This window comes from Rhea pennata, chromosome Z, assembly GCF_028389875.1.
Source record: "Rhea pennata isolate bPtePen1 chromosome Z, bPtePen1.pri, whole genome shotgun sequence".
NCBI lineage: Eukaryota > Metazoa > Chordata > Aves > Rheiformes > Rheidae > Rhea > Rhea pennata.
Window position 1 is genome coordinate 72,802,353 of NC_084702.1, and position 21,284 is coordinate 72,823,636.

Below are 21,284 nucleotides of genomic sequence, written 5' to 3' on the forward strand. Positions count from 1 at the left end.
CACAGGCTGATGGCATTGACCCTCAGCCCCACCATGGGGGCACAGTGCACTCAGTGGAGTTAGCGCAGAGCATGACAGTGGGTCTCAGCAAGACCGCTGCCACTGCTTCCACTCTGCATACCACCTTCCTCTGGAGCTGCAGTGCAAACTCATGCCTCAACACTTTGCTTCAAGGTCGTGTGCTCTGAAATGAACACAGGTGGTCTAGGAGAGACCATCAAGCTGACACCTACTCTCCAAGAAGGGAGTTTCACAGAACTCCCTGCAAGCCTCTCTACTTCCCTGGCCTTGTCTTTGATCTGCTTGCCTTTGAATAAATGGTGTGGACTTTAAAAACAGATGGACAAATTCCTATCTCCCAAGGCAGAGACTCATGGAGGCACTTCTCATGTGGTGAGAATAAGGAATAACCTCTGCAATATTTATTGCTGACATTAGTCACACTGAATCATAGAATCACAGAAGGGCTGAGGTTGGAAAGGATCTCTGGAGATCATTTAGTCCAACCCTCCTGCTCAAACCCAGTCACCTAGAACAGGTTAGGCAGGATTGCATCCTGATGGGTTTTGAACATCTCCAGAGAAGGGGACACCATAACCTCTCTTGGCAACCTGTTCCAATTCCACTGGTCACTAGATGACATTTGTGCATACCAGTGTTGGATTTCATATGAATGTGTTTGTGCTGATGAGACCTATGTGCTGGAAGAAATGTAGGGCTATTAAACCACAGCTTGATTTAGTGCTGTCTTCAAAACAAATTGTCTCTTTATTTCTTTTTTTCAGTCTAATCTTCATTTTCTCATGTAACTCTCCTCTAATTTAATACTCTTAGAATTCTCACTTCTTCCAAGCTAAGAGTAACTTCATGCTAACAATATATAACATATGGTTATGATACAGTTATATATATAGTTATATATATAAATATTTATATATATATATATATATAATACAATATAATACAACCTTTGGTGGTAATGACCAGAGGACACCTCCATCTAAAGGTGAGGGGTCCTCTGAAATGAGTCCAATTGCTTTTTGGTGTTTGTCAACCCAACATCGCTCTCAACAGTGCAAAATCAGAGCTGATATTCACTGATTATGCATTTAAGTATTGGTTAGCTTCATCAGCTGTTTCCTGACTCCACAAAATATCCTTATCACAACTAGGAGTGAAGAAATCCACCTGTGGGTTTTGCATTGCCTCCTGAAAGGTCTGTAAGTATATCTTGTATGAGTGGCATGAACGGATGTACCCTGTCCTTAAAAATTTGGTCTCTGTGAAGGAGGGTTGTGTTGACTACTAAATCTATCTTGCTCCAACAATGCAGAGGGAACAGACATGACTGTGCCTGTGACATGTGCTACTGTTTTGCTCTTCCTCTTTTGCACTGTTAACACAGGCTAATGCTCTTTTGGTGCTGCTTAGAGGGATATAGGTCCTTGTAGACTGTCCTGGATTGCAATATTTGGGAGAGGGATGAGGTGGAAAAGAGAATATGAACCCCATGGGGTTTTGTTGGTTGCTTCATCTGTAAAGTATAAGGACCTTTTGTGTCCTGAGGGGAGGACACAGCCATGCTCTTCTGATCACATTTCTGGGATAGAGTCAGAAACAGGGAAATGTTTAGTTCAGGGTACTGGATGCATCAGACTGGAAATTCAGGGCCTCATTCAAACAATCAAGTGCTGCTGCCCTGGCCTGCAATTTTTTTCCTTTAATCTCTCTGTTTCAGAGTGCTGGTGTTCATACTTCTCCAGGAAAAATCTGGCTCCTCTTATCTCTAGGATAAGATGTCCTGTGAGTCCTGTGGTATCCCTGACTATCGCCTTATCTGTGGATTGAAAACAGACTTGAGCAGGAGACTCAAAGCTCTGCAGGAAAGTTTGCACTGCCAAAGCCCACTGCTCTGTCTGCAGGGCTGGTGGAGCCCTTCTGCAACAGTTTTCAGGGGCAAGCACAAGGATGCTCCCATTGTCCCTCCTGAACATACAGGAGCCACCATACATGGTGAGAGCTTGGCTGCAGGGAGGGCAGCCGGAGCAAGAAGGACAAAAGGACCTGGCACTGATTGGATCAAGAGAATAAAGACCTCACATGTGTGTGTCAGACAAGGGACAGACTGGGAATGGAGGCTGACAGCAGGCAGAGAAATAGAAGGACAAGTTCATCCAGCACAGAGCTGGGGAACAGATTTAATTTGTACCTTCATCACAAAGTCTGCGGTGTGGAGAGATGCTGCATGAGAGATTTTGATTACGGAGGTAATAAATAGAAGGCAAGCATGGGCTGGATTTAGGAGCCTGAGATCCCAAGGTTGAAATCTCAAGGGTGCCCTAAGTCTCTTGTGATCTTCACCAAGACCTTCAGTGTTCCTCTGCCTCAGTTTCTCCCTCTCTGGTAAATGGCATATACACATGAATAGGGAAGGCTTTCAACTTTACTGGGTCAAGAGTTGTGTACAGATCAAAAACCAGTGAGGTACCTCAAAAATCATCACACTTTCCTGTGTACAGAAATGACCCAGTTCTGTCCAAAAAGCCGAGAGGAGTAGCAGATGCCTGGATGGGAAAGCCGTGAGACGAGAAATACCCTGTTTGTATGTGGCCCTGGCAAAGCAGACAGAATGCAGGGAGAGAAGGACAAAGGAATAAGGCTGCAGCTCCAGCAAAGTGTGCAGCTATGGTATCCCCCCATCCGAGTAAATAATTGGTCTGGAGATTTCTGCAAATAGAAGCAATGGAGTCCCCTCTTGATTATAAACTTCCTCAGCAGTCTGCTCTGCCAGCCCCTAAGATTCAAAGCGGTTTGTGTGAGTAGCCCAGGGTTACTCCCCTGGTAGAGACAGGCGGCCACAGCTGAGGAGCATGCTGCAATTCCTTCTAGTCTTACAAAGTGGGAGATGGAAGCAGTTGGGACACAACATTGGAGCTTGGTTGGGGGGGCGGTGCTGAGGTGCGGGCAAGAGATGGCAAATGAAGACACCTCTTGCAGCAAGTCTTGCAATGGAGTCTTCAAGGAAGGTAATTCTTACAGCTTGTCTGAAGCACCCTAGATTTTTCTCTAAGAGTGACTCTGGCACACACTGTGTGAGCTGCCAACAGGAATCCCATGCTTTTGCAGTAGCTGTTCCCCCACAGCTGCTTAAGTCTAGAAAAGATGTTTACAAGTTGCAGACTTCCAGCCTACATAAGAGACAATAGGGTGAGATTCCGCAAAAAAAAAAATAATAATAATAAAATAAAAATTAAAAAAAAAAAAAAAAAAAAGGCTGGAACCAGCAAGTGCCCACTTTCCCCCAAGGAGGATTCCAAATTCCAACTCTAGGTGCTTCACCCCCTCCTCTGACCAGGTGTCCAGGCCCCCTTCCAAGGTAGCAATGGGCATCAAGGTGGTAGTGTGAAAGCAGAGGAGCAGGGAAGGGAACCAGTCACAAGAGAAGACAAAGGCTTGGCTTACAGGTAGCAGTAAGGGATGGGGAAAAGATGAGAGGAGAGGCAGGGTGGAGGCAGGAGTGCAAGACAGAAGGTAGGAGGGTATAGTTGTCCCTGCTTGGCAGAGGGCTAGACAGGGACAGGTGATTGTGGGCGAGGCTAGGGGAGAACCCAGGTGCCCTGTGAACCTGGTTCTTTACTCTGTCACCCAACAATGAAGCCAGCACCATGTTCTGATGGGCACCTGTGGTGCCTGTAGAGTCTCTCATGTATCCCATGGGAAGAGCAGTCCCCCATGATTCCTTCCTAGACAGCTCTGAAGCCATGCTCTCCTTTTAAGAAGCAGTAAATGCTATGTAATTCTCCTCCTGCTGACATTGCTGCTTCAGGGATTACCTCACATAGAGATAGCTTTAGAAATCTGGGGCAGGGAGGCTGTGACCCTCCCCACCATGCACCCTGTGAGAGAAACAGAGGATTGTAGACTGGAAGAGACTCCCATCTTTGTGTTACCATATACATCTGAAAGGCCCTTCCAAACTCACTTCTGCCTGACAAGGTAAGAGCTAGCCTCATTTTACAGAAAAGGAGTCCATGACAGAGTGTATAGAAAGTGAGTATGGGTTGTAGAGGGCATGCACAAATTGCTTCTCAGGAGGGAGGCAGAAAGCACAGTATCTCTTTCTATCAACTCCTAGCTGAAATGGGAAGGCTATGACTGGATCCCTTCCTGTTCAACTTCTTCATCAATGATCTGGATGAGGGGATGGAGTGCATCCTCAGCAAGTTTGGAGTGCATCCACTCCAAACTGGGAGGAGTGGCTGACACACCCGAGGGCTGTGCTGCCATTCAGAGAGATCTGGGAAGGCTGGAGAGTTGGGCAGAGAGAAACCTCCTGAGGTTCAACAAGGGCAAGTGCAGAGTCCTGCATCTAGGGAGAAGTAACCCTAGGCACCAGTATAAGCTGAGGGCTGACCTTCTAGAGAGCAGCTCTGCAGAGAAGGACCTGGGAGTGCTGGTGGATGACAAGTTGACCATGAGCCAGCAATGTGCCCTTGTGGCCAAGAAGGCCAATGGTCTCCTGGGGTGCATTGGGAAGAGTGTTGCTAGTAGGTCAAGGGAGGTGATTCTACCCCTCTACTCAGCCCTGGTGAGGCCTCATCTCAAGTACTGCGTCCAGTTCTGGGCTCCCCAGTCCAAGAGAGACACAGAGCTACTGGAGAGAGTCCAGCATAGGGCTACAAAGATGATCAGAGGGCTGGAGCATCTGCCCTATGAGAAATGGCTGCGAGAGCTGGGTCTGTTTAGCCTGGGGAAGAGAAGAGTGAGGGGTGATCTTATCAATGTGTACAAGTACCTGAAGGGAGGGTGTCAAGGGGACGGGGGCAAACTCTTTTCAGTTGTCCCGTGTGACAGGACAAGAGGCAATGGGCAGAAATTGAAGCACAGGAAGTTCTGCCTGAACGTGAGGGGGATTTTCTTCACTGTGAGAGTGACGGAGCACTGGAACAAGTTGCGCAGAGAGGTTGTGGAGTCTCCTTCTGTGGAGATCTTCAAGGCCCGCCCGGATGCAACCCTCTCTGACATGCTCTAGGTGACCCTGCTGAGTGGGGAGGTTGGACCCTGCTGAGTGGGGAGGTTGGACTAGATGATTTCCAGAGGTCCCTTCCATCCTTACTGATTCTATGACTGGAAGAGGCACTGTAAAGTGGCTTGTGTTGACAGGGGAAATGATTGGTGAAGTTCTTTACAGCCCTTCCTAGTGCTGATTGCATCTATTACTTCACTGGTGTGCCTAGTGCAGAAGGGATGGGTGTGCTGATGGGATGTGTGGATGTTAAACCTTTGGCCAGCTTCAGGACAAGAGGCAATGACATTCAGGTTATGATCTGAAAGACTTTAGAGAGTAGATGTCCTAGGAACAAGAAGGTACATAATAGTACAGAAAGCAAGGCCATCTGCTTAGAGAAAAATATCAGGTGCCTCCACTACTTGCTCAGTGCTTGCCAGTTGTAAATGACAGAAGAAAGACACAGACATTAATGTGAGACATGCAAATATGTAGGATTTATCAAGTGAGGTTTCTCCTAGGCAGTTAAAGTCATATCAAAGCTGTTGTATGAGTATATGTGAGACTTGGCCATGCAGATGATGACTGCAGAGGAGAATGGAGTCAAGGCAGCTTTAACCTGTTACCACAGCCTGAGCACTCGCTGGTCAGAAAATGTGAACATGGGCAGGCAACTCAGCAGCCCATTCCTGTTGGGATCACAGTCTGGCCTTGCTTCCCACAGGAGCCAGGGAACGTCTTGGTGCCAGCACTAATCTTGTGTTCTTTCAGTCTGGGGAGAGAGTGAGCTGTCCTTACCCACAATGAAGAGCTCCTCTGCTGTGCTGACTATTAATGCTCCTTTCAGTCTCTGGTAAAAAGTTAATGTTCTACCAGTAAGACTGAAGCTAATGGAGTGGCAATGTTCCAGCTGTTGATTAGCACAAATAAAAGATAAATGAACTCTTGGGTGAAGAGGAAACACATGTGCTATCAAATTGAAACTGGAAAGTTATTGCTCTCAGAAGCATGTCTCCCCTGGAGTTTGTAGGAGCTTAGCCTTTCCAGTGCTGGTGTGGTGAAACCTAGGGGAACTGTTCCCCTAGCTCTTCAATATGATATGTACTAATACCAACACTGTTAGAGGGGCTTCACTGAGCCAAAATTTTCTTCACCAAACTCAGACCTTCATTACTAGTTCTGACAGTGCACTTGTCTTAGGGAAAAAAATGTCTTTGGTTTAGCAGATGTGTGCTTCATGAGCTGCGAAAAATATGGTAAGACCTGTGTAGGGTCTGTGCTGAGTGAAAGTTTCACATGTGAGCAAATCAAGGTAAACAGCAAGAGGTTAAAGAATGCTTGTGTATGTGAATTGTTGGGGATGTTTTGTGGTCTTCAGTCCTTGGAGTCAGTGTGAGTTATATCACTGACTTCAGTGAGGACACATCCCAGTTTGGACTGAGCTTGTCTCCTGCTAACATACAGCTTTGCAAAGCTATTAGAGCATTAGCACGAGCAGTTTTCCTCATGGGCTAAGCTTGTGAAATGACTGATGACACCTAATTCCTAACCCTAACTGGGAGATTTTTGTGTGTCTGGCTTGTCCAGCTCCTGAGATGATCATTTGTGGTGGGAGAGATTTCCTGGGATGTTTTCTGTATTCAGTCTGGAAGAGCTCTGTTCCCCTCTGTATGGGAAATGCCAAATATGAACTCAGAAGTAACCCAAAGTGATAAGGTCTGGGAGCAAGAGGGGCTTTCCTTATCCAGAGAGATTGGATATGCTTTGGGATCCTGGAAGTGAGTATTTTGAGAAATAAGAAAACACAAAACTTTTCTTGGATGCTAATTTAAAGATTAAATGTATGTCTCCTGGAAAATCTTATAGGATAGTACCTGTAAGAAATACTATGATGGGCAAATGCTGGCACATGAACTAAGGGGTTTGAGAATATGCTTGGCCAGAAGTTAGAAGAAAGTTTCTAACCTCTAGAACAGCAAGTTCTGCCAACAAAATTCCACCAGGAGGAGTAGGGGCACTTACTTATAAAATGGAGAGGGGTCAAGTCATGAGGGACGATGTGGTGTGGCTGCTTGTGTTTGCAGGGAACTCTATTTAGTGACTCCAGAGATCCTCCTCAGACTTAAAGAAACTATCCAAATATGACCATATGATGCTGGGTGACCAGCAAATCTTCATTCTCCAGCCCTTGGCTGACTCACAGGTAGCTGTTTGTGCTCATTCATGATTATTACATCTTAATGTAGCTAGTAAGGGCAGTCCCATGTGGCATTGGTCCCTGCCTCGTACATGCATGCTGGAGCTGATCACTCCATCACTCCAGGCATCACCCCCTATGAAGAAACTGGAGGGAAACCGCCAGCTGCAGGAGTGACTCATAGGACTGGCCTCAGTTGCCTATTCTAGCTGGGGACAATTCACCCTTCAGAGCTGCCTATTTCTCTGTTGATTGTAAAGAAACTGCAGGATGACAGGCTCAGACTTAAAAACTTTGGTGTTGCATGCTGTTACAGCAGAGATGCTCTGCCCTAAGGGATTCAGAGAAAGGTATTTGTTTTGTCACACTTCTTTGCAGATTGCTTTTCTTTAATGCACAAAATTTCCAGAAGAACCCCAAAAATAAAGGGGTCAGACATTTTCAGCAACCAATACAGGATGTGGTCTAAACAGTTTTAAAGGGGAAATTAATGTCTCAGTGCCATCTTGTGGAATGATCTATGTAAGAGGACAGGCAGTGGCAATAGGTGCATGCAGTGTCATACTCCTCAGACTGTGATTCATAGGGCTATCCTAAATGGCCTGGTGCTGGACCATGGGTTGCATTATGCTGTAAGCGCAAAGGCACCTCCCTTGATCCCTTCAGCTGACCCAACACTCCACATGTGTCCCCTGGCCTGAGCCCAAACTCCATTTCTACCTGCTGGTCTACAAGAAAAAGATACTGGGAAATGCTGCCCTAGAAGCACATTGGAGTTTTAGGGGATTTGGTGGTGATTTCACTAATTATGCCTCAAATGCAATGATTAAACCAAAGATTTCCACTGGAACCTGGGATTTCCCTCTTGCTTGAGAAGAGTGCAAGTCGATAGGAGCCCAGCATACCTGGAAAAAGCCTGTCTGCTTCTCAGCCCAAATTAGAATATATAAGTACCTATAACTATGCTTAAAACAGGAGAAAAAGCCTTTTAGAGACAATGCAGCTGCTTTCTTGTTTATAAAGTGAAGGAGTCTACTTGAAAGGCCCCTTGAGATCTTGGAAAGAAAGATAAAGTTGTAGGTCCAGATATGAGGCATACAGATTGATTCACACCCTCATTCATCTGAGAAATGCTGTGAGATATCCAATACACACTGATGCCAGGCCTTCAGCTTTACATCTCAGGTGGAAACTACAATGTGCAAAAGAAACTTGAGGTTCCCCTTGCTGCCCTGAACTGGCACTCCCAGGATCACCTTTGTGTGCTCTGCCAACAGATGTTTGCATGGAAGAGAATCAAGTGGCTTGAAAGGACCTATTGGTCCCTTTTTCTGTGCCACACCTTGGCTAGCAACCCCATAGGAGAAAAAACTTTCTAAGTAGGAAGGTGCTGTAGGAACACCCTTTCCAGCAATATGATTATCGTCCTTAATGATTAAATGCTCTTTAATATCCCAGACAGATTAGTAATTTACTGCATATTTAGCCAGGCAATTCAATGAGGTCGACAACAGATATGTTGCTGGAGAAGGGCTTGCCTGAGTCCATAAAACATTTCTTTGCAACAATGTAGACAATCATCTATGGAGAATAGAGGAGAATCAGCTTCCCAGGTTCTTCCACACTGCTGCACAACATCCAGCGGGTGAGAGAAAAGCTCATGAACTTTTACAAAGCAGAAGCATAAAATGAGGCATTGCCAGGGACAGAGTCAGCAGAATGCTATGTCCCAATCCATGCAGCTGCCTGTGACTCTTCTGGAGCTGTGCGCCATATCCCTTTCAGAAAGATACTTAGAAAATGCAGTAGGCTTAGATTAAAATGAATAAAAACAGCAAAGAACTGGACAGGGCTCTTGGAAAAAGGTCCTGAAAGGTCAGTGGGTTTAATAGGTTGTGGCTGAACAAAGAGTGACTAAAAAGGTATTAAAACATTTTTGCGTGGTGGGGTAAGAGTATTATTGCAGTTAGCAGGTGAGAAGATAAACAGAGGGAATCAGAAGGTTGAGATCTTATCGTTAAGTGTGGGAGAGTGAGGGCTCTGCTCTGGTAGCCAGGTGAGTTAGAAAGTGTCCATCTCTTACTTCTGGAATCCAGGTGTGAAGTTTGTTCCTTATGCTAATTCCCTGTTCCTGCCATAACTACCAGCTGGCATTATGCCACACAAGCGCTGGACTCTTCAGACCACACAGTCGTTAGCCTTTCTTCAGGGATTATTACTGGAGACAGGTCTCTCCTAGTGCCACATGAGAGGACAGAAGGTGGGTTTAGTGGGGAGGCTCTGCACTAGTGTGACCAGTGCTGTGGACATGGGGGGCAGTCAGTGCATCCAGGTGCATGGTGCAGCAGGACCCAGAGCAACAGAGAAGAATTAAAGAAACGCATCCTGAAGCATTGTCTTGGGAGAGCAAATATTCGACCTGTAACAACTGTATAGCCATTATCTTCCTCCTGGCCATGGACAATGGTGCACACCAGTTCTAGACAGAGCATCCTCGCTGCGGGCTAGGCATGAGCAAGATGGTCCTGCAAAGTGCAGGCAAAGAGTCCTAATCCCACCCATTAAAGGAGAATAGCACCAAGCGACCAGTCAGCAGGTTATAATGCAGAGCACAGAAAAAATTCCTATTCATTGTCTGTGCCCGCGGAGAATGAGAGGCTTTTGTAACACAGCGAGGCTGTTTACAGCTCCATCACTCTGGAGATACACTGCTCCTGGGCAGAGTTGCAGAGCTTGCAAGGTACTTGTAGCAGAAATGTTAAACCCTCACCATTTAGATTTAAGTGAATGACAGGAGAGAGAGACTTTAAAGCCGGCTGCTACTTTATTGGCTTGTTCATCGTTAACCAAATGAGTGAAGGTGTCTGAGGGTGAAAGGAGGTTGCCAAGTTTCAAAGGGTAACTTAGCTCAGCGCAATGAAGTCTGCTCTCATAACAGGAGCTCCCACAGCTGCACACTGGAGCCGGAGAGCAGAATGATGGAGAAAATTCAGAAGGCACTCACAGTTCGTAACAGGACCATCAGGGAGCTGCTGGCAGAAGCACTGGGGATGTTCATCCTGATGGTAAGGAGGAAGTGTCCCAGATGTGCATGTCTATGCATGTATATGTGTGTATGGGGGGGGGGTTGCAGCAGCAGGTTGTAAGTTCAGTGATTTCCTGCCATATCCTCAGGATTGCTCACCACCTGGTTATTACCACTTAACTCTCTCCTCTGGTCACATGTCAGCTTGGAATTAGGGTAGACAATCTGTTGAAAACTTTCAGTTGGAAAAAGGCAATGCCAGTGGTAGGTGGGGCACTGAGAGAAGGTGAAGTAGGTTGGGATGAACAGACTGTTTCTGTTCTCTTCTAGGAAAAAACAAACATGAGACTCTGAATGAAACCAAACAGCAGTATCTGGTCAGGTAGAGCAACACAACACTTGTGACAAACTCCCTTAAACTTATAGTCAGTGATTTGGTGCTTTTCTCTTCGGGGTGCCAAAGGGGACTGTATGGGCTGAGCAGCTGCCATTGACGCCTGCCTGAGAGCCTGTGCAGGGTTCAGGGGAGCAGTGGGCAGATCCTCAACTCCTCTGCCACTGATAGACCCTCTGAAATGAAATCAACATTCATTCATCTTCCTGGTGGTGTTGCCTGGGTAATTAATGCTTGTGAAACTCTCTGGAGCCAAAATCCACCATTAGGGAATGTAATTACCAGGTGTAAAGCATGCCAGGGGTTTGCCTTCAGTTGTCTTATGCTGGCAAATGAACAGTGTTCATCCCAAATCATAAAAAACCCTCCCCTGTTGCCTGAGAGATTTCTTGCATGTGAAGTGAAGTGGTTTCGAGCTTTCAGGCTGCCTCAGAGGTGTTTGAGGGAAAGAGCAAGGAAGACAGGGGCCGTTGCTTTGCAGTCAGAATTGATCCCTGGTGCTGGTGCAGCTCCCTGCCGGTTGGGGTAATGGCCTTGCCATTGCCCCAACATAACCAAATGAGATCTGCTCTCTGAAAAGGTCCAGCAATTGTCTGTGCTAATTTATTATGTTTGGACTTAGTCTGTAAGCAATTCTAGACAGAGCAAGGTACTTTAGAAATAGACAGAGGCTGCCATAGAAGAGCTGGGGATTATCCAAATAATTCTTACTTGAAGATTTCCATAAGCATGGGAACCTTTAGATATAGCAGTCTGCACAGGTATAGATGCTTTTTATTAAGAATTTGCATGTGCAAAGGATACTTGCATTTTATTGCATCATCTTGTGTTTAGTCCCTTGAAATCTATTCCTACTGCACAGGTCATTCTACACACACTGGAAATCAGAGTACAGACATATGTGACTCCTCAGCAGGTCCTAAGCAGATATTTTTCCATCACCTTTGTTTCTGGTGGCAAAACTTCCTAAATGACATAGAATAACTTTAAGGGAGTCTTGACAGAGTTGACAGAATGAGGAGGATCCTGAATAATTCTTGTCTTTGCGCCCAGGACTCTGACAGTTCAGGGGAGATTTTGGAGTGGGCATCTCATATTGCCTATTGCCTCCTCAAGTTCTGTGAGATGATAGAGCAGGAGGAGGGACACTGCACACTAAACAGCTCCATCAAATGTTGTTGGCAGATTACAACCACCATCCAAAAATAGCCTCTCTGGCAGACCCCTGCCCATTGCTGTATCCGAGAACATCCCCTCTGATCTCTGGGACTCCTGGTTGTCTGTCATTTAGACAACAGCACCCAGCGAGGATAGGGGCTCTTGTTTCAATAAGCAGGCAATGTTCATTAAGGAGGGAACCAGGCAGTAGGAGTAAACGGCACTGGGACTGGGTAGGTAGAAAAAACAAAGGTTAGTTTGGGATCACGAGAATAGAAAAAATGACCAGAGGTTTGGATCTGTGCTCTAAAATAGCCTTTTCAGCCTGTCCCTTAGCTTTTTCAGGATAAAAAAGTTTCAGTTCCACTTTAATAGCAATCTCCTGTCTTCTCCTCTCCCTCTGCACATGCATGCATTCCTGCAAAACTTGTGTCCTTTCTTTACGCGTTTGATTCTCTTGGACCTCTCTTTGGAAAGGCTCAGAAATAAACAGGGAAAGATTTTTTTTTTTTCTAGGGGACATCCCACATATTGCTTTGGGGTGCTTTTGCTGAGTCAAAATGGGAAACGGGCCCACACTGCAGGCTGTTACTTTGCGTGGAGCATGCAGTGTGGTTTGCGTGTATGAGAGGTGAGAACAGCGACTCGGGAACATGGGATTTTGGTGATGTCTGAAGGGGAAGAGGAAGAGCAGACACATGAGATAAAGACTGGATCCAGGCACAGTAGCAAGTAAAAATCTGAGTCAAAACAGGGTAGCTCGAAGTAGAAATAGAGGTGCTACAGAACATAACTGACTTCTTGCAGGGGCATGTTACCTGGTCCTTGTTCTCGCTGGATAAACACTGATATAGTTTAAGGTATGGGATACTCTAAACTCCTAAGTGATTTGAGAGGCAGAGACCTCAGAAGAGGCTTTGTCTTTCTGTAGATTTCCATGTAAGAGCTGTGAAAATAAATGATTTTTCCAGTCTCTGACCACATTAAAAAGAAATGTAAATATTTTATTCCAGCAGGAAAATATATATTTAAGAAATTGCTCTGTCCTGAAAGTAAATATACTTCACTCTTTTAATGTGGTCAGAGGCATATTAAAATTTCTTTTTATTTTTTTCTTAGTTGTCTTTCGGTCACTAAAAAAATATTGAATCCTGGCCATTTTCAACTTGTAAAAATATGCATTGAAAGGAAAAGTCAAACCAGAATTTCCTTCATCGTTCTTGGCCAGAACAAGTTACCAAAATTAAGGCCAAGCTTGGTAAATAACTCTGTCTTGGTCAAACTACATTTTTAGGCAATAAAATAAAAAAGAAATGAAAGAAAGAAAGAAAAGAAAGAAAACAAGAATCTGCCCAGCCCTCATTCCATCTGACTTGGGCTAATTTCTCTGGGTGGTGACTCTCTCTGGATTCACATCCCTGATTTCATGCATAGAAGCCCTCACCAAAAATGGGAATTATCCCTTTTGAACCTCAGACCTCTCTGTGGGCAGCTTTGGCTTGTGTACCCCGCAGTGAACCTACACCAAAGCATCTGCTTTGGTGTGATAGGCACCAGAAAGGAATACCTAGGTACCTGCTCAGTTTTTACAGAAAGGCTTCATTCTTGTTTGCTCTCCTGGCCATGGGTACCTTAGACTCTTCCCACTTGTGAGAGCCTTTGGAAATTTGTTACTATTACTGAAAAAGTGCCAAGGAAGTCCAGTTCACCACAGCAGTAATACTACTTTTAACATTCCTTTCTTTCTTTTTCCATTCACTAGCTCATTGGCTTGTCTTCTGCTGCTCAGGTGACTTTAGGAAGAGGAGAATTTGGGCAGTATCTGAGCATCAATTTAGGATTTGGCATTGGTGTCACCTTGGGGATCCATGCAGCTGGAGGAATCTCTGGTGAGTAGGACACCTGAGCACAGAACATCTTTATGTCCTGCAAAGGCCATATGTCAAGGGCAGGAAGACTGGACTCTGAAGCTGTGGGTGGTGCTATGGCAAGCAGAGGCAGTGGCCTCACTAACAAGAAGTGCAGTTCCACCATGCCCAAACAAGAACAGCAGAGCATGTCCAGGGTCAGCCTTGTGATCCAGTGATCACCAGACAAGTCTGAAGAGGTGATGCAGGTTTCAGGTCAAGCCAAGGGGTCGAGATGGCAAGACAAGGTCAGGATCAACAACGTATAAAGTAGGTACAGCACACATACAGTGTGCTGAGAGCCTGATCTTAAATGCATGTCCTGAGCTAAGCCAGAGGATGCATGGGTAGATGCCCCAGCTGAAGCTTTTCACAGCTCTTGCTCATAACTTGTGTTCAGAGTCATCTGACCCAGGTTATACAACTCTACTATAACAGAGCAGACATTGAACATAACAGCCAAACACATGTGGTAGTGTTGGGGAAAGAGGTTGCAGAGGAGGATTACAGAGAAAGATGGTTCCAGGTTGCTCATTAGAGGTAATTAGAGCCTGTCAATGCACCCAGGGTCCTGACAAAGTGGTGCAGAAGGTACAGTGGTTAGACTGGGGGACTCCTTGCTCACCTGTAAAGACTCACCAGAGGCAAGTTGGGGCAAAGACAGTGGTAGAGATTTAACCATGTCGTGTTCTCACACAGTCATCAGAGAAAGATTTCAGCAGTGCCCACATTAGACACTTGAAATATGCCATCAGAGCATGGCCCAAGGAGATAAGAAGTTTGGAAAACATGCTGCCAGTATGACCCATAGGGAAGTAAATAATTATTGCAAAGGAAAACTTGCTGCTGATGTTGCAACAGGGAATGGTATGAAAAATTTTCTCCTTATCATCCACACCCATGTGCACATAGCCACACACAAGCACACCCTGCACTCAGATCAGACGGTGTTTCAGACCTGTCGGATGGTGTCTCTCACACGACAGACCATTACCTCTTATCTTGGGCAATTTCTGCATTCGTTTTCCCCAAGTGAAGACATAAGAGCTCTAGTAGGCAGAAAATTAAAGCAAGTCTTTGCTCTCGAGCTGTGGGAGAAGACAGATGCCCAAATCTGCAGACAGCTTTGAAAAGAAAATTATTCCATATGAACAGTCAGCTCTTAGTCTCTTCGTCCATTTGGAACTGGTGGATTCACCCTGGGGAAAGCAAGCTGAGTAAAGAGGGTCCCCACAGTCCATGATGACATTTGAGATAAGGTCTCAACTCAGCCAACAAATGGTTGGTTCTGGCACCAGTGTTAGGGCTCTCTGGCACCGTGATTTGGCTTCATGTATATCACAAGATGCTTCTTGTGATCACTGAAATGTCTGGTTCATGCCCACAAGGAATAAGAATATCGGAAAAAAAGGGGTTTTCCCCCAATTTCAGATGTGATTGTGGGATTGCAGCAGGCAGTACATGCACTTTCACCTCCCTCTGTCTTGCCCTTTGAGGAAATGATATGTATCTGGATCTTACTCCTTTTTGAGTCTGAAGGAGGAGAAGGTCATCGAGATTGGAATATTTACTGATGTCCAGAGTTTACACTTACTAGACAGTGGAGATTATGCCTCGAGGATAGAAGTGATTTGTGCTGAGGGCACAAGAATTATGTAGCAAAAGCCAGAATAGAACCTGGATCCACTTAGTTTTTCTTTAAGAGCACCATGGTGATATCTACCTCCACAGAAAATGTTCCCTCAAAATAGGGAAAACCATTCTTGTGTTGTATGAGAACTAGGTGCTAAAAAGTTTAATGAAATGCAGTCCAAGATTATGAGCTCTGCAAGGGGAAGACCATGTCTGCTCCTGACCAGCAGGTATAACAATGGTCTGGGCAGGAACAGCTGTCCTTCTAATCCCTTCTCAAGGCAGTGATATCCAAGACCTAAGCTGATCTGCTGCTGATAGCCCTATACAGAGTTTTGCTTAACAAACATGAGCATATGCAGGCCTCTGATTGATTTCACAGTTTGTTACTCCAGTCTCTAGTGCCTTGCTCACAGATGCACAAAGAGCCTGCAGCTGCCATCAGCTTGGGGCACTCAGCTCTGCCATGATCAGACCCTCCTTGCCTATCGGATGTTTCAGAGGTTTTTCCCTTGTTTGGGATGCAATTTGTAACCAATATATGTAATCATTTTAAAGATGGGTGATGGGTATAAGATTTGGGCTCTCTTTAAACTAAATGGAGAGAAGTCGATGTAGAGGGAGACTTATTCCATACATCAGAGCTGTCTCTAACAAGTGAGATGACCTGTTTTCTGGGAACATCCTGTGGTCTATAGTGAGCTAAGCAGAGGATACTGCACTCATAGAGGACTAAAGCTAGGTGCTCTACGGCCTGCATCATGTAGGAATATTGCATTCATCCATCCAGCAGTAGCCCAGCTAGAGGAGATGCCACCACTGTGACTTGCTCAACAAAGTGATGGTCAAATATTTAACAGGTCTCAGGGAAACCACAGAGGGGGATCCACAACCTGCTCAGTAAATTAGAGCTAAAAGCTGCTTCAGAGGCAGGCAGGAGTTCTCAATCTGCTTATGTCTGGGCCCACAGCAGCCCATGAGCTGCGAGCTCATACACTCTTACATGCCTTGGTCAAGGTAGAAGTTCCAGGCTGCAAGTGTAAACGACAATCTGAGATGCAAATCAATGGAGGACCAAGCTGGCTAGATGCATCCCTCTCTCCAGAGAAAATGGGTCAGCATTGTGCAGGAGGGAGACCCTGCCACCATGGCTAGGGGACCCTTGTGCTTGGTATTCTGGAGCAAAGTCTGGGTCATTAGCTGCGATATGAGGGGGCATGCTCCAGAACAGGTCCATCAGAGCAGATACAACTCTCTTGTTGCAATTTTGCAGGAGCTCATCTGAATGCCTCCATTACCCTCACACACTGCCTTTTGGGGAACCTCCCCTGGAAAAAGCTCCCAGTTTATCTGCTCGGCCAGTTCCTGGGCTCCTTTCTGGCAGCAGCTACGGTTTTTGGCATCTACTATGGTATGGTTGCTTCTTTATCCTGGTGGTGGTGGTGGCTGGGGGGGAGGGGGGAACGATGCAATGCTGTGGACACCATGTCAGTCTTAGCTCACAGTTCATCAAAATGTTTCCCTTTACTGTATCCAGCATGTTTGGATGAGGAAGGTGAACTCTTTGTTAATGAGACAGATCACTGTAGCTCCAGGCCAATGAAAGGCCCAGGGCATTCCCACTACCAAAACCTGCCTTTTGGCAATGTTTTGTTTCAGTCGCTGTGGTTGGGGTTCTCATGGTGACACCTGCATCAGAAAGTGCAAGGACTCAAGTTAGATGGCCTACCAAGCACCAAGCACAGCTGGAGCTGTGTGAGTGACTCAGCTGGACTGTGGAAAACAGGACAGCAGTCAATCATTTTTGTGACTTGTGAGCAGAGGACTCGCATGCCATTGGCTACAGCATGTCCAAGTCTCTGAGGGGTAGAGGGAAGGAAGCCTCTCAGTGCAGTATGAGCATTCAGTCCCTGCCAGGCTCCCAGAGAAGGAATAGTGAGCTGGCAGATTAAGGAAGCAACTGGAGACCAAAGTCTACTGGTGATGAATCAGTGAGACCATGCTCTGGAAGGGGTGTGTCACTCTGGTCATGTTTCCTTTTGCCTCTTTTCCTGTTGTGTCTGTACTGGCTGCAGAGCGTAGATACCTGTCCATGCCACGTGTGATGAACTCTGTGCTAGCTGCTGTGCTAACACCGCTAACTCCCTTTCTCCTAGATGCACTGTATGACTATACCAAGGGGAACTTTACAGTGACGGGACCAACTGCCACAGCAGGGATCTTCTCCACTTATCCTGCTCCCTATATGTCCTTGATGGGGGGCTTCTTCACAGAGGTCAGTCGGGACAGCCGTGGTGTGCTAGGAGAAGGTGGATGGCAATAGGTACTATTGCAGGTCTGGTACAGAGGCCTCACAGTGCTACGTGTGCACACGCAAGCACAACCCTTGCTTCAAGGAGCCCACTGTCCTGACAAGTGTCTGGCTGCATATAGGGTTCAAGGCAGCTTGGTGGCTAAGTTGGGGAGCAAGAGCACAGAAATCATGTGCTCAGGCTGGGTGAGTAGCCTGGGTCAGAGGAGGACTCTGTCAGGATTATATCCCACAATGTGGCCAGCACAGGTAACAGTGCTGATATGAACTGTGCTCAAGAGAGCATTAATAGGAGGAAAGTTCCAAGCATGAGACCTCGTCTGCATGGTCCCTTGAGACGATGTGGGAGACTGAGGGATTTGGTTCCTCCAGCTACCTTGATAGGCCCTGCTACTGACAATCTGCATGTGCTAAATCTTCCCCCTTTTCTACATGCTCTGGATTAAGTCATTGCAAATAGTATCTCAAGCCAAGGCCTACCTTCTCCTTCCAGCCCCATGCTTGTCTCAGGAGAACTGCCAAGCCTGAAGGATAAAACTTCCAGGCTGCTTCTCAGCTCAGAGTACCCTACAAGCACTTCCCCTTGTACTCAGCCCAGGCAATGGGAAATTTGAAGCCAAGCTGTGGCAGGAATCATCCAGATATTACTCTGTTACTGAAAACTTACTCCTTTGGGGATGCCTTAGAGGACTTGGAGTTATTCCCGAGTGTGTCCCATAGCAGTGCTACATGAGAAGACACATTCACATTTAATTCAAGCCTGAGGAAATCCATGCTTTTGTTTCTGAGCCGATGAAGCTGTGCCTGGTTGTGATGGGGAGCATGGTGAGCGCTGGAGAACCTCCAGATGGTCGCCTGATTGCTCAGCCTCCTATGGAGTGTGCAGTGTCCTTGCTGCAAAAAAATGCAAATGACAAAGTGTTGCCAAGAGCTACAGGTTTCTGCTCTTCCTGTCATCTTTGCAAGCAATTCAATAACATTGGGGTCCTCTCTGACTTGACCAGAACTTGAATCCCACCTGCTCGTCTGGACTGGGAATTCACTTCCTCTCTGTTGAGCATGATCCTTCTGCCTTTGCCATTCTCTCTACTGATCTGCTTTTCCTTTCCTGCTCCTGCAGTTTATAGCGACGATGATGCTGTTCTTGGGCATTCTAGTCATCCACGATGAGAAAAATAACGGAGCCCTGAAGGGCACACAGGCCCTGCTCACGGGTATCCTGGTCTTAGGCATTGGCCTAGCAATGGGGATGAACACAGGCTACTCCATAAACCCCTCCCGGGACCTGCCTCCAAGGGTTTTCACTGCCATTGCCGGCTGGGGAATGGACGTCTTCACGTGAGTTACCTGTTTGGATTTTATACTGCCCTGCTCACAAAAGAGCAGATAAACCCAACATAAAACAGTCATGAAATCTGTGTACAATTGGAATTCAAGTCTGATTGTCAGCAGGTCTTGTGATTAAGCAAAATTTTTTTTTCAACTAAATGACACTATGCCTGCAATGTGGACTCTCCCTTTCAGTAAGTGAGGGTTGTACACATGGGAGCCCTGTGTGTGGCATACACATAATCTGGAGTACACCAAATTCTGGAGTACACTAAATCTCCATCATGAGATTCAGCTCCACATTCAGATACCTAAATTTAGATACTTGCAACATAGAAGTCAACTTGTGAGTAGAGATCTAGCTAGTTACTGCAGTGAGTAGAGAGCCAGAAAATTATTCAGATGACCTGAAAGGAAGTAGTTACAGCTGGATTGCTAAATGGCTCTCATAAATTTATGTATCTGAATCTGGAGATGAAACCCTACCTTCTAGTATCATAGGATGGGGTCTTATGATACAGTTTTTCCCATGGTGAGGGCATTAGTAGAGTCTCTCTCCTGTGCCAGCTGCCACTTTCACAAAACTTGAAGAAAATATCATTGAGAGCTTGACTTCTCTATAAAGTTGGGTAAAGGAAATGCAGATGTTATTGGAAATGGGGAAGGGGGGATGGTGTGTCTCTGTCTGGCAATCACATTCACCAGGATTACATAGACTATTTCTTAAGGAGAATAGGAAACCTGCAGATAGTGCAGAGCTAGTTTCCTAGACAAATAGTGAGAATGACTCTTCCACCAGCAATTAGACTGATGGATGCAGAATTTGTTTAAGCCAACTGTGTCAGGTTAGTTACTTGGCTTTCTCTAAAGTAGCAGACGAAGATGAAATAATTGAAAACCAAACTGCATTTTGCTAGCACTACAGCTATGTGCTTGTGTGGCTATGGAGTGATGCTGTGAGTAGTAGAGCAAAATGAAAGATGAATGTTAATCTGTGTAAGGCATCCTGCAAAGTGTAATTCCTGGTAGGAGGATGAGTCCTGTGGTTAAACCACCATTCTGGGAAGCAGCTCTGGATTAACTTCCCTACTCTCCATGATACTTTGCACACATTGCTTACGCTTTCTATGTCTGTCAGTAGTGGAAGCTATCTACCTCCTACATACAAAGATGTGGAAAGCCCATAGATTTAATATGCTTTGATATGAAGCCCAAGAAAAACCATAAAAATCCTTTATTTGACTGAGCAGATTTTGTTTTAAGCCCTACAGTCCCTGACCCTAAGGTAGCCAGCTCTTTGGCAGCAAAAACTATGGCCCTTGTGAAACTCTCATTAGAACAGTTATTTCCTGCAAGGAAAAATGACTTTGTTTTAGCATAGAACTGTACCCCACATTAATAAAGAGCACAAGGGAAAGATTTGAACAGGGGGGGTTGGACTAGATGATCTCCAGAGGTCCCTTCCAACCTTACTGATTCTATGATTCTACGATTTAGTTGTCCTTCATTTCAAATATGGTAGAGTACCCAGGAGATTTGCCATGGGCCTGTGGATTTGGCATAAGATGAATGGGAAACCATGATCTCTGGGAGCTGCTGCTGGAAGTGTCAGTATGTATGTGGGAAGGCAATTTGCTTACATAGCTCACTTTTGCCCCAGCAGTTTTAGCTCACCTCACTTCATGCTGTGCAGCAGTAGGGCAGTGATTTCAGTCTGGCTCACCAGAAGCCTGTTCTGTGTTTCCTTTTAGAGCTGGACATGGCTGGTGGTGGATCCCACTTGTAGCTCCAACACTGGGAAGTCTTTTTGGTGTTTTAATCTACAAACTCTTTATTGATTTTCACAATCAGCCTGTCCTGGAAAGTGAAAACGAGAAAAGACAGCCAGATGTGGAGACTTCTAGGATGTGACAGCCACGTATCCAAAAGAAAGGGCCTGAAAGGAAAGCTTAGTTGGACCACATGCACTGACAGTCAAAAGGTAACTGAATGGATACTGGCATGTGTAATGACACTACCTGCACATGGAAAAATGACAGACAAGTTTTTAATAAAACAATTCTGCTGAACCAGGCGAACTATATCTCTGAGACAGTGTGAAGACCTGGATAGGGCTAGACTTGTCTATGATCCAAAGAAATTTTTCAAATTCACTGTGTACAAACTTATCCAAAAAAAACCTCCCACCACACTCCAGAGAAAACCAAAGCAGAACTGCAAGACTCCAGATACTTTTAAGTCTATAGCCACCAAAATACAAGATCTGGTAGTTAGGCATGAAATAAGTATTAATCAGGGGATCATGTCAGTGAATACACAGGGA

At 45.7% G+C, this 21,284-nt stretch overlaps 1 protein-coding gene across 1 annotated transcript; it reads left to right on the forward strand.

Moving 5' to 3' along the window:
* Positions 1 to 3,889: 3,889 nt before the first annotated feature.
* On the forward strand, positions 3,890 to 20,872 carry LOC134153952 (aquaporin-7-like). Its single transcript, XM_062600522.1, has 7 exons — positions 3,890 to 3,996; positions 10,144 to 10,270; positions 13,545 to 13,671; positions 16,595 to 16,732; positions 17,478 to 17,596; positions 18,753 to 18,970; positions 20,713 to 20,872. The coding sequence occupies exons 1-7, from the start codon at positions 3,890 to 3,892 to the stop codon at positions 20,870 to 20,872; spliced, it is 996 nt and encodes a 331-aa protein (XP_062456506.1).
* The last annotated feature ends 412 nt before the right edge of the window (positions 20,873 to 21,284 follow it).